Source organism: Filicampus tigris, chromosome 3 (assembly GCF_054856515.1).
Source record: "Filicampus tigris isolate MCC_2025a chromosome 3, RoL_Ftig_1.0, whole genome shotgun sequence".
Lineage (NCBI taxonomy): Eukaryota > Metazoa > Chordata > Actinopteri > Syngnathiformes > Syngnathidae > Filicampus > Filicampus tigris.
Window position 1 is genome coordinate 30,289,126 of NC_141219.1, and position 14,705 is coordinate 30,303,830.

General features: G+C 42.9%; 1 protein-coding gene across 1 annotated transcript in view; it reads right to left on the bottom strand.

Annotated features, from left to right (window-relative positions):
* Nucleotides 1-14,705, bottom strand: part of mtch2 (mitochondrial carrier homolog 2) — a 46,758-nt gene that overhangs the window by 7,412 nt on the left and 24,641 nt on the right. The window contains exons 5-8 of the mRNA XM_086024955.1: nt 8,959-9,015; nt 5,545-5,602; nt 3,407-3,458; nt 3,265-3,324 (exon numbers count right to left, since the gene is read on the bottom strand). Of these exons, the coding sequence (XP_085881081.1) occupies nt 3,265-3,324; nt 3,407-3,458; nt 5,545-5,602; nt 8,959-9,015 (227 nt within the window). The remainder of the gene's footprint in view (nt 1-3,264; nt 3,325-3,406; nt 3,459-5,544; nt 5,603-8,958; nt 9,016-14,705) is intronic.

Below are 14,705 nucleotides of genomic sequence, written 5' to 3' on the forward strand. Positions count from 1 at the left end.
CTGTTGCCATGGCAACACGCAGTTCACCAAAAAAAAAACAACGCTCATTTTGAGGGTCTGAATGCACGAAATCTCACGAAACTTTGCACATTTATCAAGCCTGGCAAAATCATCAGTATTTTTTAATTTTTTTTGTGCAATTTGTAAAAAAATGGCTCACTAGCGCCCCCTAGAAATTTTTAAACATTCAGCCCCAGTTGTACGTTTTTTCGAGATCTACAAAAAATTGGTGATATATGTATGTGTTCCTACAAAATAGTCTCTTGAAGCTACGTTCTTAAAGAAGTCCGCCATTTTGAATTTACTTTACAGTTCAGCATTACACTGACTTTAAAAGCAGCTGTAATGTCATCCACATGATAATATCGTGTCCAAATGTCACACATTTGATGAGAGTCTACACCTGAAGACATCTACGAACTAACTTTTCATCGTAGTGGGAGCGCCACCTACTAGCTAAATGAAGTACATGTTTTATTATTTCATGTTTCTTTCCAGACAGGTTAGCCAGATCTCCCTCATATTTGCTTGGAAGAGTGTTTAGTCCTTCATGATGTTAAAACACGAAGTTTGAGATTTTTCGCAAAAAGCTGTTGCCATGGTTTTTAAATGCAATTTTTAAAAAGGGGCCGCGGTTGCACACTTCACCTACATCTACGAAAATTTGATAGTATATAAAAGAGAAAGACCTACAAAAAAGCCTCTCGGTGCAATATGCTAAACGTAAGAGGAAGTCCACCATTTTGAATTTACTTTAAAGTTTGGATTCACCTTGACTACGAAAGCTGCGGTAACTTGATCCACGTGATAATTTCGATTATTCAATTCCGATGTGCGACCATATCAATTTGCCGGTACCCCAAACGTTGCCAGGGCTGCAAGGGCCCTTTATAGCTGCTTGCAGCTCTAGTTATTACTTGTTTTTAATCAACGTGACTTTAATAAAAGTATAAAAACCATCACAACTATTGCGCAAAATGAACTCAATCGTGATGAATCACGTGACGTTTACATCGGTCTCTGCATGACACATGGCTGTAACACGGCTGTTCAGCGGAGTGGAGCAAGTAAATGGCGAATCGGAAAAGATCACATCACATGTGAACAGGTAACCAGAAATCATTTGGAATGCTAGTCAGTCAGACTGACAAATCAAAAGTCTCCATGTTAACCTGGCTACCGATTGGTGTTTCTTCACAGCTGTCACAATTTTTCTGTCCGACCGATTCGATATCTGTTGCTGAGTACACCAATAGTTTGTACAGGACATTCCAATCGCTCTGCTCGATTTTCCCTCTTGTCTCAGCTTCCAAACCGTTTGCTTTTCTACATTTGACAGCTCTCTGGCCTTCATGTTTGCCTAACAGCAAATGCAGTTGTCACAGGTAAAACCCAAAGCCCAAAACAAGAACTATCTAATGTTTACGCAATCAATCTAGAGGGTAAGATCTGAGCAACACCCAACAGTCACTTGTTACAATAGTTTTGCTCACTTGAAAAGTGGGTGGGTTCAAACAAAAGCTGTGGGTTGTTTAACACATCTACGTGTAAATGCCATGAAATAAAAGCTGGACTTCTGACCTTTACGCTCATATTCATCTTTTCATCTGAAACCCAAATGTCTTCAGTATACAACAAAACCGTTCCAATACCTTTGGAGGGGACTCCTTTGAAAAATAAGCTTTTTGTCCATTTCCAGATGATGAGCTACATTTCCAGTTCCACTCATCTGTCGTTCAATTAGTACTTTTGAACTCACTGCTAGATTGTCATTGGTGTGCAATGTTGTCTCAAAGCTGCACACGTGAGCAATTGCGCACTGCTCTCACCCCCTCAGCACACATGGTAACACTGGTGCACCCCACTGAAAATCCAAGGGAACATTGTTGATGTGTACTCGGTTTTGCAACCCTGCACCATTAAATTGTGGCACATTGACAAATCATGCTTTATGTCTGAGTATGTTCTTGTATGCCATAGAAAATATTGATTCTGTACCTGCATTGTACAATCTAGTCATCAGTGTCATTGTATTCTATGTAGTTGTATAATGGTGTCCAATACAAGAGCGTAGCAAATATTTTTTTCTTTACCAAGATACAAGGTTGCCTTGAATTGCGATGTGTTCCGTGGCCACACTCATAACTCAAATCACTCTTATCCCAAATCCGCTGTGCCAGTTGAATTTAGGGCTTTAATGATGCCTCACGTGGGACGTTATACAGTTCCCATATCAACCAAACATCAGTGTAGGGACGGTGCCCTCATTTATATGCTGCATAGGGCCTATGGATTTGGATTTGGATACCGTCTGATGCCTCGGTGAGGTTGATCTTTTTTTACTTTACAAGCGCATTTAATACTGTCTGTCCTGTGCTGCTCGGTGAGAAGATGACTAGAATGGGGGTTGATGCATCGTTGGCCCAGTGGTGCGTGGACTCTCTCTCTAGCAGACCACAGTTTGTGCATTTGGAGAGCTGTACTTCAAATATCATCTCGGCCTGACCTAAACTATCAAGGAGTTGGCTGAATGGAGCGAACAAAATCGTCTCATCCTTAGACTAAGGAGATGATTGTGGATTGCAGGCGAGGGAGGAGAGGAGCTCCACCAATGCCCATCACCACCGGGGCCACCAAAGTTGAAGCGGTTTCTAAACACAGGTACTTGGGTGTGGAGCTTGATGAAAGGCTGGATTGGAAGAGTCACACGGATTCTATGTACCACAAAGGCCAAAGGTGACTATTTTTGAAGGAGGCTACGCTCATTTAATATCGGCTCAACCTTGCTTTGGACTGTCCATCAGACAGTCGTCGCCAGTGCCCCGTTTTTTGCCGTGGTTTTCTGGGGAGAGGGTACGCGTGCAGCTGATAAGAACAGGATCAATAAGCTTATTAAAAAAATGCAGGTTCTGTGGTTGGCTTGGAACTCCCAACAGTTCAACAGGTGACCGAGGGAAGGATGTATTCTAAAATCATATCTGTCAAGGGCAATCTTGCCCACCCCATTCATACACTGGAGGTAATCAAGGGCAGCACTTTCAGTCACAGACTGATGGCCCTGAAGCGCAAGTCTGAACGTTTCGGAAAGACTTTGATTCCAGCTGCTATTATTTCAGGGTTAATGATTCCTACTTTTGTTTCTCTTTATACTTATTTATGTGAATGATGGATGTATGAATGTTGCAACAGAATCATTTCCTAAAAAGGATCAATAAAGCGTCTATCGACAGTATCTGCTTGAGTGAATGGAAAAAAAACACATACACGAAGAAGCCCAGCATGCCTTCTTCTCTGTAGATGGTGACAATGGAATCAAAGACTCCGCTGAAAACAGATTAATATGAATTGGAAAATAATCAATCCACTAGAGTTTTTCAAGATATTTTGGAAAACAAAGAAATGTTACCTGTATTTTGCTTCTCTTCCAATAAACTGCACCATACATCGCAATGTAATCACTGAAAGACAAGTCAGAGAAAATGAATGACAAACAGAATTGAATCAACTTCCTTGAATCCAACTAACATGTTCAAACAAATTATATCTAGATGAATGACACAAACTAATGTCGTTAAAGTGGAACTCAAGGCAACATTTTTCTTTGCAATTCTGTTCCTTTACGTTGTCTGTTGCTTTGGTGATCTACTTTGTCACAGGGTTGGGTGTGGCCTGGTGTCTCAGTCATATGTCGACAGAATGTCAAATATTCTCCCGTGCCTATTCATCGGGTTCCCTACCACTGCTACGTCCAGCCTTGTTCTTTGCTACTTTGTAACATTCACCGCCTATTGGCTGATTTTGTATTTCTGTATATACAGACTTATGTGCCATTTCTTTGTCCTGTCTGCTTCTGGGTCCAAATTCTGCTCCTCACATCACACTATATCTGTAAACACTGCAGTCACAGAATAAGAATTAAGCAGATAGCCATCCATTTTCATCAATATCCAGGGGTGCACATAACTGGTACGCAGGTACGCGTGTGCAACAGAAATCATTGAGGCGTACCGTCATTTGCGTCACGACGCGCATTTGCGTCACGACGCGCATTTGCGTCACGACGCGCATTTGCGTACCTGTACACACTAGAGGTGCAGTGCAACGAATCATCGTTGATTGGTAAGGCTCAAGCATCGGTTCAGGATGGGCACGATTCGCAGAATGCTTGGTGAGAACAACTGTGCATGTTCACAATAAGGCAACGTGATCAGTCCACATTCAGCAGAGGAAGCTAAATACCCTCAAAATCACGTAAGTTGCATGTACAAGAGTGTTTTGCAAACATACTCAACGAACACACCGCCTCCACAAAGGCTAACTTCAAAATAAAGCTTACCAAATAATACATTGAGTCATTAATGCCAATGCAATAGCCTTGGTGAGCTTTTACTTTGAAGTTGTCCCGCGTGGTGGCGTAACAGCTAACTTGACTTCCGTTTTCGACATATCGGCAGTTTTAACGCTTGCTACTAACACCAACACAACGCTGTCTTGAAATCATATTAAGTCGCTAATTTAGGACACAAACAAACCGCTGGTTAATTACGCTGTCATTGTATGATACGGCACAAGTCTCCGGCGTTAATGGCTAGCATCTGTTATCATTAGTTGCTAGTTAAACAGCTGCTCCTCAATGGCATACTTCTTTTTTTTTTTTTTTTTTTTAACTTCTTTTTCTACATTGTGGCCCAAGATTACTTTGTAATGTGCTGTCCATATTTTAAGAAAGGTGCCTTAAATTGCACTTCAAGTCTTTTTCACTATGAAAAAAAAATAAAAATAAAACTTTGTCTTCATTTAATTTATAACACGCTTGCCTAATAATTGTAAGAAAACATTCGGCTCAATGTCTGGCAGGATACCTTGAAATATATGCACTGTACCACTTACAAAATTGCGTTAAATTGTCCTCTTAAATCCTAAACGGCCATATTAGACATTAGGAGTTGATTTTTTTTTTTTTATGGGCAAAAGCGTTTTACAAAATAAATGAAGACAAAGTTCTATTTAGCTTTTTTTTGTGCTCGTACAAAAAACGACTCGATCAGTGACTCAAAATCTGTGACCGATCCGAACCATGACTTATGTGATCCGTTGGACCACTAGTGAGTACCAAAGAAAATCTGCTGGTACTCATGCGAGTAGCGCATGAAAAAAATTATGTGCACCCTTGTCAATATCGGCACTGCCATTTTGTACTGTACCACCCTCTGCCATCAACTGAAATTTACGTCAAACTGCTCTGAATCTTGCATCGTGAACGTCACATGAACTAACTCAGAAAACAGGTAAGCTGTGACTTCGCCATGCAAGCCCGAAGGCACTTTGACATCAATTTCAGCAGAGAGCGGTATAGGACAAATTGGCAAGGCCTTGAGATGGAAATGGATGGATTAATCTGTTTAATGGTTATTCCACAAACGCAATATTAATCTGAATGCTGTTTTTAGACCAGTGGGGGCACATAGTATATATTATTGCAAAAAAACATGTCTGCCTTGAGTTGCCCTTTAATAGAGCTCAAAAGAGACAATATTTCCATACCATGAAAGGGATGTGTGACTATGGTGGCAAAGGAACGAGCTATCATCTCTTTGGTTGTCTGTGAAGACATTTACAAAACACACATTTGAAACCTGAAATGCAATAATGAATGTCCCGTCTGAGCCTCCGCTTAGTCCTTGGCAGAGGTGGACATTCAGTCAGACTGATGGACCGGTAAAATAAATATGACTTTTATAAAATTTGAAAGGAAATTAAAAATAGCTGACTTCCTGTTGCATTTAGCTTAGGGCTCCAGAGACTTTATGTCGGTCTTGGGTTGTTACATACGCCTACAACTTTTAGTAGATTTTGGTGAAACGTTTAATCGGTGGTGGTTCATTAAAAAATGGTCAGTGGTGCTATTGAGACATTGTTTTAAAGTTGCACAATAAGCAAATTAAACAGTTTTTTTTTTGTCAGGCTTGAGGTGTAACCGCACAATTAACTCATGCAATAGTGCTTATTTGGCCAAGTGTGATGTGTGTGCAAAGTTTCATATGTTTTCATGAATGTTAATCAAAATTGGCATCATTTTCCATGGCAAACATTGCATCGCCACTGCAACAGTGTTGGACAAAATCTTTGCATTTATTTTATATCTTGAGCATCAGTGATGAAGCATCCACAATTTCAAGACAAACTGAAAAAATCTCTGGGAGTTCTTTTAAATGTGACCTCTATAAAAGGACCAAAATGTTGGTATGTTACATATACAGTACCTCCAACTTTTCGTAGATTTTGTTCCACCTCCTCAGAGGCGCTGCTATGGAGATTTATGCATTGACCAACTGGGTTGGGTTGTGAGGAGGACCCACTTCTATGAAGGCGTCTTCCTGCAGCGCTTCATCTTATTAAATGGAGACTTATACTATTCTAACAAACATTGTACACGATCATATTGTGTTAAATGTTGCCCACCCGGCATACATTGCAGGCTAATCATCTTGTAAGGCTAATTCCCCCATCTGTGGACCCTTCAAGGTTTCTTATTTTTCCCCAGATGTTTTTTCCCATGCCCTCTGTGGGGTTAAGATCAGGGGATGGCGTTAGTATTTGTCAATTATGGGCATGTGAATCCCTTTGAGACTCTTTTGTGATTAAGGGCTATATAAATAAATTTGACTTGACATCAGTGGCTTAGATGACGTTGGGTTGGTGGGTTTTATAAGCATGGTCCGTCGTGTGGTCCAACTTTTATTTTATTTTTTAAATGTAATGGTGACCCTCGCAACGGCAGGTAGTACGGAGTGTAACGTCAGACTTGGTCACTGCATTGTGTTGAGGGGGGATATGAGTCTGAGAGGTATAATAATAAAAGATTAAGGATACAATAGGGACATGACCTAATGACTACATGACTGCCTGTTGGTGTGGAGGCATGTTTACAATTTTACCTCATGTTTCTGCCTGAGAAGTTGTTTAACCTATTAAGGCCTAAACCGCCTGGCTCAACATCTCTCCTAAACCTAAGGGCGACTATAGAATCAGCCTCTTATACCTGAGGTTCTCCCAGAAATTGAACACCTACAAAATAATTGATATCTCAACCCCTGGAGCAGAAAGAAACATAATCCCAAAAGAATTTGAGATCTTAAACATGTGAGCACATCACACAGGTCAGAGTTATTATTATTTACTGTTTCAATCGAAGGTGTAAAAATAAAGTGTGAGTGCAAGAGAAGCACTATTTTCAATTTTAAAAAAAATAGAGTGGTGATTACTATCCTCTATTCTGTTACAAAGACGTTGCTATCGTAATTGTCTACAAACCATATCATATCACATTGACTGGGTCCACTGGTCGTGCATGTCTTATATCACTGCCGTTACTTACTTTAATCAGAGCTCCCGGAGATCTACGGCGTCCTCTATTAGCTTACCTACGGCTCGAAAAAATTCCACGACATCCTCCGCGGTCTCGTGACACCGTCACAGGTTTTTTTGGTTTTTTTTAAACCTCTATTAAACAATGTCAATCTCAATTTACTCACAAAATAAACACTCAAAATAAGCAAACACACACATATACTGAACTGTGCAGTATAACAAAAATACAAATAAGAGAAAAAAAAATTAAGTCTACTCAGAAAAACACATATTACAAAAGCCCTTTTTGTTCTAATTCTCTTCAATATCTTTTCAAAATGTCCCATTTCTTTTATATAAATCAAAAACAAAGGGTGACATTTTAAGAATCTGCATCTATAAATGAAATGTTTCGCCATTATTATCAAAACGTCGTATATGTCCTGTTTCATGTGTTTTACATATCTAATGTCTTTGTACTCCAGTTGAGTGAAATCCCGGTCCTTTTCAGCCATCCACTTGTGAAAATCTTCCCAAAAGTTTTTGATATATATACAGTCAAAAAATAAATGTTCCAAAGTTTCTATATCAGAATTACAAAACACACAACAGTTTTGGTCCACATTAAATCTCTGTTTCAAAAAGTCACCACACGGGTAGATATTATTCATCACCTTTCACCACCGTCATTGTCTACAAACATATCTTATCCATACATCCCCGTGCGACTGGTTCCACTGGTTCGAAGTCCACAAGCGTAAAAAATGAAAAACGTCTTTTTCACTGCCATCACTTATTTCAGAACTCTCGCAATCGTCTGCGTTGCCATTATGACTCAAAATAATTTCGGAACATCCTCCGCGGTCTTACGACACCGTCACGTGTGTATTCTGATGCATTTCGAAAAAGACACATCCGGTCTCCCGACTTTAAAGGTAGACAGATGCAACAGCGTTCCCGGCTCTAGTAATAGAAATGCGGTCATGCGTTCCCGGCCTTAATGGGTTAAGTGCATCTTAGCCTAAAAACAAGTTTTGTGTCAGTTGTTATAATTATTGTTGTTGTTATTATTATGCCTAATTTAGTATTTAATAAAGTAGCCTAATGATTTTAGAAGCACATGCTTTTTTCAGTTGTGGTATCGAATAGAGTATCAAGAATCATGGAAATTTACTAGTATCGGCTACTGAAATTCTGGTATTGTGACAACCCTACTGAGACTTTGCAGATCATGTTTTTTTTTTTGGGTGGTTCAAGGCACAGACAGAACATTAAAGATTACATGATTACAAAGATACATGCATTACAAATCATTAATTTAGTCAATTAAAATAAAATCTATAGGCTTTATTATTATTATTATTATTATTATCATCATCATCATCGCGTGTGCAACGTTGGGCCCGTTTGACCTCAAAACCTATGTGGAATAGAGCCCAACTACTGTACGCCACTGCTTGACATGACGAAAAGAACTGATTATATATCAATAGCTAATTGAAAGAGAAGTGTAATGGTTCAATTCATTAATTACTGTACATAGGTTATACAATTGCCGTTGAATGTACATGAAAAATAGTGTAACCAGTCACAACTAATATGTTGTACCTCATTAACAACATGTTGTAAGGAGCCATCAAGTGGCTTCTGCTGGCCTCCCAGAATCTGCAAGAGGGGGAAAAAATGCAACTGAACTTTAGATCCTAAAGAAAATAGAAGAAAAAAAAACATTGAAGGAGATGGAAATATTAACACTATCAAAAGTCAGGACAGAAACAGATTATCCAATACAAAGAATACAGGCTCAACATCAGAAAGATTTGTACCCATGAATAAGAACAAATAAAGGAAAGGCTGTACCATTTTAAGACCTGGGACAACAACAGGCGAAAAAAATTCTTGAATTTTTGAAATACTATGACGAGGGCGGAGCAGCAAATTTTGCCTTTCATATCTTCGACACAAAAGAGGAAATCCAATAGCCCTGCAGATGCTTCTAAAAAATCCCAAACATCACATGTATATAAATAGTCGAGGCCTGAAGTCATCTCTATGGCAATGTCTTGTTGCACTTATTGCGTCACCTAGTGGCAACAAGAAATGTCTTATTCTACAATTGAATGTACTGCACAGAGCCCGTTGAATGAATCCAACTGAAACATTTTCAGTAAAGCCTCAAGACATTGATCATGTTCTACACTGAATATTGGGACTTTTCGACAAAGGGTGTGCCCATTACGGTGGCGAAAATCTGATTATTCACTGTGACAATAAATGTTGCTGTAACTTGACTCACATCATATCTTATCAAATGTGTGAAATTTTGACAAGAGTCTAGGCCTTAAGACCCCTACAAACCTATTGTTCAGCATAGTGGTAGCGCCTCCTACTGACTAAACGAAATAAAGGCAACTCAATTGTGTTAAATATGAATTTACCAGTGTCTGGTTAAAAATACAGTAAGTCCTCGAATTACGACGTACTTGACCTATGGCGTTTCGACTTAACGACGCCCGTGCCTCTTCCGCCATTCTGTCCCCAGCACCATAGTGTTTCTGCTTAGCTAGTGCATAGTGCTTGTCTGTGTTTGTGCACCGGGAGTATCTTTGCCTTTTTCACCCTCCCCTCCTTCTTCTGCATTCACCTCTCAGCAGTAATGGTAAGTACAGCATCTTCGTATTATTTTTTTTTAATGTAGTGTAACGTCTTCCAAATACACATCAGACGTTATTTTAGTTATCTCCTTTGTATTATTACAACGGGTACGACACCAACTACAGAGCGGCAAGTGTTCCGTCATGAGCACACATGGATGTCCCCTCGTCCGCTCTCTCCTCTCTCACGCACAACCCTCCCATCCAGTGAGTCATGCGATGCATTCTGATAATTCTGAAACAAGACAACTCGGCAAAACACTAATGTTACCATAACAACACAGATAATCCAATTCGTTACAGTATTTAAGTTTTTTTCAGAGCTGGGCATTCTGTCTATGTGACGGACCAGTCCGCCCATTTTGCTGACGGTCGACGAATGACGGGACAAATTTGAAAATAGACTGATTAAGCATCGACAGAAACCCCTGTATTTAGTTTGTCATCCATCATGAATCCGTCATAATTCATTTTTCGCGTCAATGCTTCGACGGCCGCGGCGAGCGCGGGGAGGACAATAGTGAGTTGTTGTTGCTTGGGGGACTGATTGAGTGAGGGACCATGCTGTGAAGAGGCTTCCAAAACACAGTCACTATTTCTCTGCAAACCTCGTCGGGGGGGGGCATCCAATCAGTGCGCGCAAGTGTGCGGGAGTCCTCCCATCGAGCACTGATTGGATGACCATATCCCCGCCGCGGGCCACCAATCACGAAGCGCTGGCACAGCGCAGCTCTCGATATAAGCAGCGTGTGACTGAGAGTCTCCTAGTCACACAAGTGGCTCGAAGGCACAAAGAGTTCTACATTCCCAACAGAATCAAGTGGAGAGCAGTCAGACAAGCGGAGTGGTCATTGGTAAATCGTTCAGTTCTTGGAAAAGACTGCACATGTTTCCTTGTTACATACGGACTTCATTCAAACATAAACAACCTCGTGCCCCGCTCTCATTGCCGTGCTGAGAGCTTTTTGCCTGCAACTCTCTGTATATTTATTGTATTGGATATAATGGATTGGCTCGAGTTCTACTACATCTCCACAACTCGAGAAAGACATGAGAAAAGTTTGTGCCTCAAGAACTTAAGTGGTGCAAGCTCCAGCGTTAGCGGTTAGCAGAAATTGCCGCTAGCCGCGCCAGCGCATCATTGGCTAGCACACTAACCAGCCCAGCCGGCTAGCTTGCTAACCGCAACGAACTACCCAGATCCCGTTTCAAATCATCGGCACAGTAGGACTAACATCAAGAGACTCTATCCGTGCCACATTCCACCCGTGCCTCCTTCTACTTCTCCGTCCGGCTGCGCCGGCTGCGCCCGCCTCGCTGAGGGGATCTCTGAGCTTGAGCAGAGAATCTCCACACTCCACTACATCCGCGAAGCTGAGCTGCAGATGGACACAATCATCTTCGGTCCTGCTCAACCAGAGTCTCCATCGTCCACCGATACAACTGCTGCTGAACTTGCTTCTCCGTCGGTTGATGACATCACCGCTCCGGACCCGGCTGCTGCAGTCCACTCGCCGCTAGCCGATCCGGACGACACCTGGAAGCGGCTGGGTGTTAAGCCCAGGTCCATGTCCAGCTCCACCCCACGTGAGCCTCAGTCCTGGTCAACTGTCCCTCACAGCGGAAGAGGCACGCGCCGCTCTCCTCGCTGCCCCCCCCACACACCCCGCTGTTCAACATCCAGCTGAAAAACACCTATGACATTCTCACTCCCCGGGATCTTCCTCCTCTTGATGAAACATATACACCTTCTCCGCCTTCCTCCACACAGTCCAAATCTAAAGCCTCTCTTCGGCTCCCTCCTGAAATTCATATGCGCTCCTTTTCCTCCATAGCTCATAGCTCCCTACCTCAGCCAACTCCGGCCACATAGTGCACTCTCCTTGGTCTCTCCTCCAACATTCCTCCCTCCACCTCACTGTCACCGAAACCTACTCCAAGATCCACTCTCCCGTCACCCAACCCCGTCTTTCTACCCTGCCCCCTTTTTCCCCCGACCACCCTGATCATTGGCGACTCCACCACCCAAAATCTTAGATTTTTAACGCAACACACTGTCTCAACGGAGCTACTGTCCCCGACATCCTTGCAAAACGTCCTCATCTGCTTCACTCACTCCCACCATCTGTCCACAGAATTATTGTCCATATCAGCTCCGTTGATGCATCCCGCCGACACTCTGAAATTACCAAAACTCACTTTATCAAACTTTTTCAACTTCTTAACTTTACCGGAAATTCCAGCTTCATCAGTGGCCCGCTCTCTCCGCACCGAAGCATGGGCATTTTTAGCCGCACCCTCAGCCTGCACACCTGGCTCCAAACAGCCTGCAGGATGCACAATGTGGGCTTCATTGACAATTTTAATTTATTTTGGGGCCATCCATACCTCTTAAAGGCGGACAGTTTTCACCCCAACAAACTGGGCAGCAGCATACTGCCATCTAGCACGTTGTTCATCACTCCACATGACTATCTAAATCACACACCTGTAAATTCCCCCTCCTCCACTCCATCTCCTCACAGTACGTTCCCCTGCCGGTGCCCCCCCATACTCTGGACTTGGTCTGCTCAACCGGTCTCAGCAAAATCTCTCCAGCACCAACCTCAACATTTCTGACCACCTGGCTATCACTATGGACCTCCACCTACCCTCCCCAAGGAAAAGCGCACTATATTATTCAGAATCCTTAAATCCATCTCCCCACTTGACTTCACTACCTCAATTCTTACCCACCTGTCCACCTAACCTCCTCCTCTACCCCACGACCCCACTGTCCTTACTAACTACTACAACAGCACTCTCTCCACCTGTCTGAATCAAATCGCCCCTGTCAAAACCAAATTTGTCTCCTTCACTCACTCAGCCCCCTGGTTCACTCCGGAACTCTGCATACTAAAAACCCACAAGCGCCAGCTTGAAAGACTTTCCAAAAAAACAGGTTTAACAGTCCATCACATTGCCTACACTGATCACCTTCAGCTTTACAAGACAGCCCTCAACCCCAACCGTTCCGCGTACTACTCCAACCTCATTCGCACCGATTCCAATAACCAAAAGGCACTCTTCTCCACCGTCAACAAATTCCTCAAACCCTGTGATAACATTTCTACCTCTACCTCTTTCAACACTGAAAAATGCAATTCATTCCTATCCTTCTGTCAAACTAAAGTCGATATCCTCCACTCCTCATTAACCACCCCTCCCTCCTCCCCTCTCTTCCTACCTGCCACTATCCCTCCTACCACTCCGACACTCTCTAAATTCACACCCGTCTCCTCTGCCGAGCTCACCAAAATCATCTCTACAATGAAATAGTCAACCTGCATACTGGATCCCATTCCATCATCTCTCGTCAAGCACTGCTTTCCCACCATCTCTCACCTCATCACCACCATAGTTAACTCCTCCCTCAACTCCTCCTCTGTTCCCTCCTCACTCAAACTTGCTGCTGTTACCCCCATCATCAAAAAACCCGGACTCAACCCTGACATCTTGAGCAACTTCCGACCCTTCTCCAATCTCCCCTTCCTGTCCAAAATTATAGAACATGTCGTAGCATCCCAAATCAGAGCCCACCTCGACAATAACCAACTCTTTGAACAATTTCAATCTGGATTCCGCACACAACACAGCACTGAAACCGCCCTCCTCAAAATCACCAACGACCTCCTCCTCTCCTCTGACTCCGGCCAATTCTCCATTCTCATCCTCCTCGACCTCACCGCCCCCTTTGACACCATCAAACACTCCATCCTACTCTCTCGCATGCAATCTGTCAATATCACCGTCAAAGTCCTCACCTGGCTTCACTCCTACCTCACACACAGGAAACAATTCATCAACATCAACAACTGCTCCTCATCCACTGCCCCCTTTGTCCCATGGTGTCCCCCAGGGTTCTGTGCTTGGTCCTCTTCTCTTCATCCTCTACCTTCTCCCCCTCGGTCAAATTATCCGTCACCATGGTCTCCGCTTTCACTGCTACGCCGATGACGTCGAATTGTACATCTCCACTAAATCTATCACCTCTACTACCCACTCCACTCTGTCCAACTGTCTTTCTGATATTAAATCCTGGATGCAAACAAACTTTCTTTTCCTCAACTGCTCCAAATCCCATCTGCTGATAATCGGATCTAACTCCCTCACACAGACTGCCCCCAACTTCAACCTTACTCTTGACAACTCCACCCTGTCCGCCTCCTCTAACTGCTGGAACCTTGGTGTCCTCTTTGACAATAATCTTTCTTTTGATCAACACATTACCCAAATCACCAAAACCGCTTTCTTTCACCTCAGGAATATTTCTCGCCTCTTACCCTCACTTTCCTTCACTGCTGCTAAGACCCTCTTCCATGCCTTCATCACCTCCCGCCTTGACTACTGTAACAGCATCCTCTACGGCACAAGCTCCAAACTCCTCAATAAATTACAATACATCCAGAATGCTGCCGCCCGCCTTCTCACTCACACCCGTTCCCGTGATTATATCACTCCCATCCTTAAAAACCTCCACTGGCTCCCCGTTCCCCACCGCATCCAATTTAAACTCCTCCTACTCACCTACAAAGCCCTTCACAACCAGGCCCCCTTCAACCTCTCCGATCATCTCCACTCATACACTCCTTCCCGCACTCTGCGCTCCTCAAATGCGAACCCCCTTGGCATCCCCCCGACCAAGTACAAAACTTGGGGGGA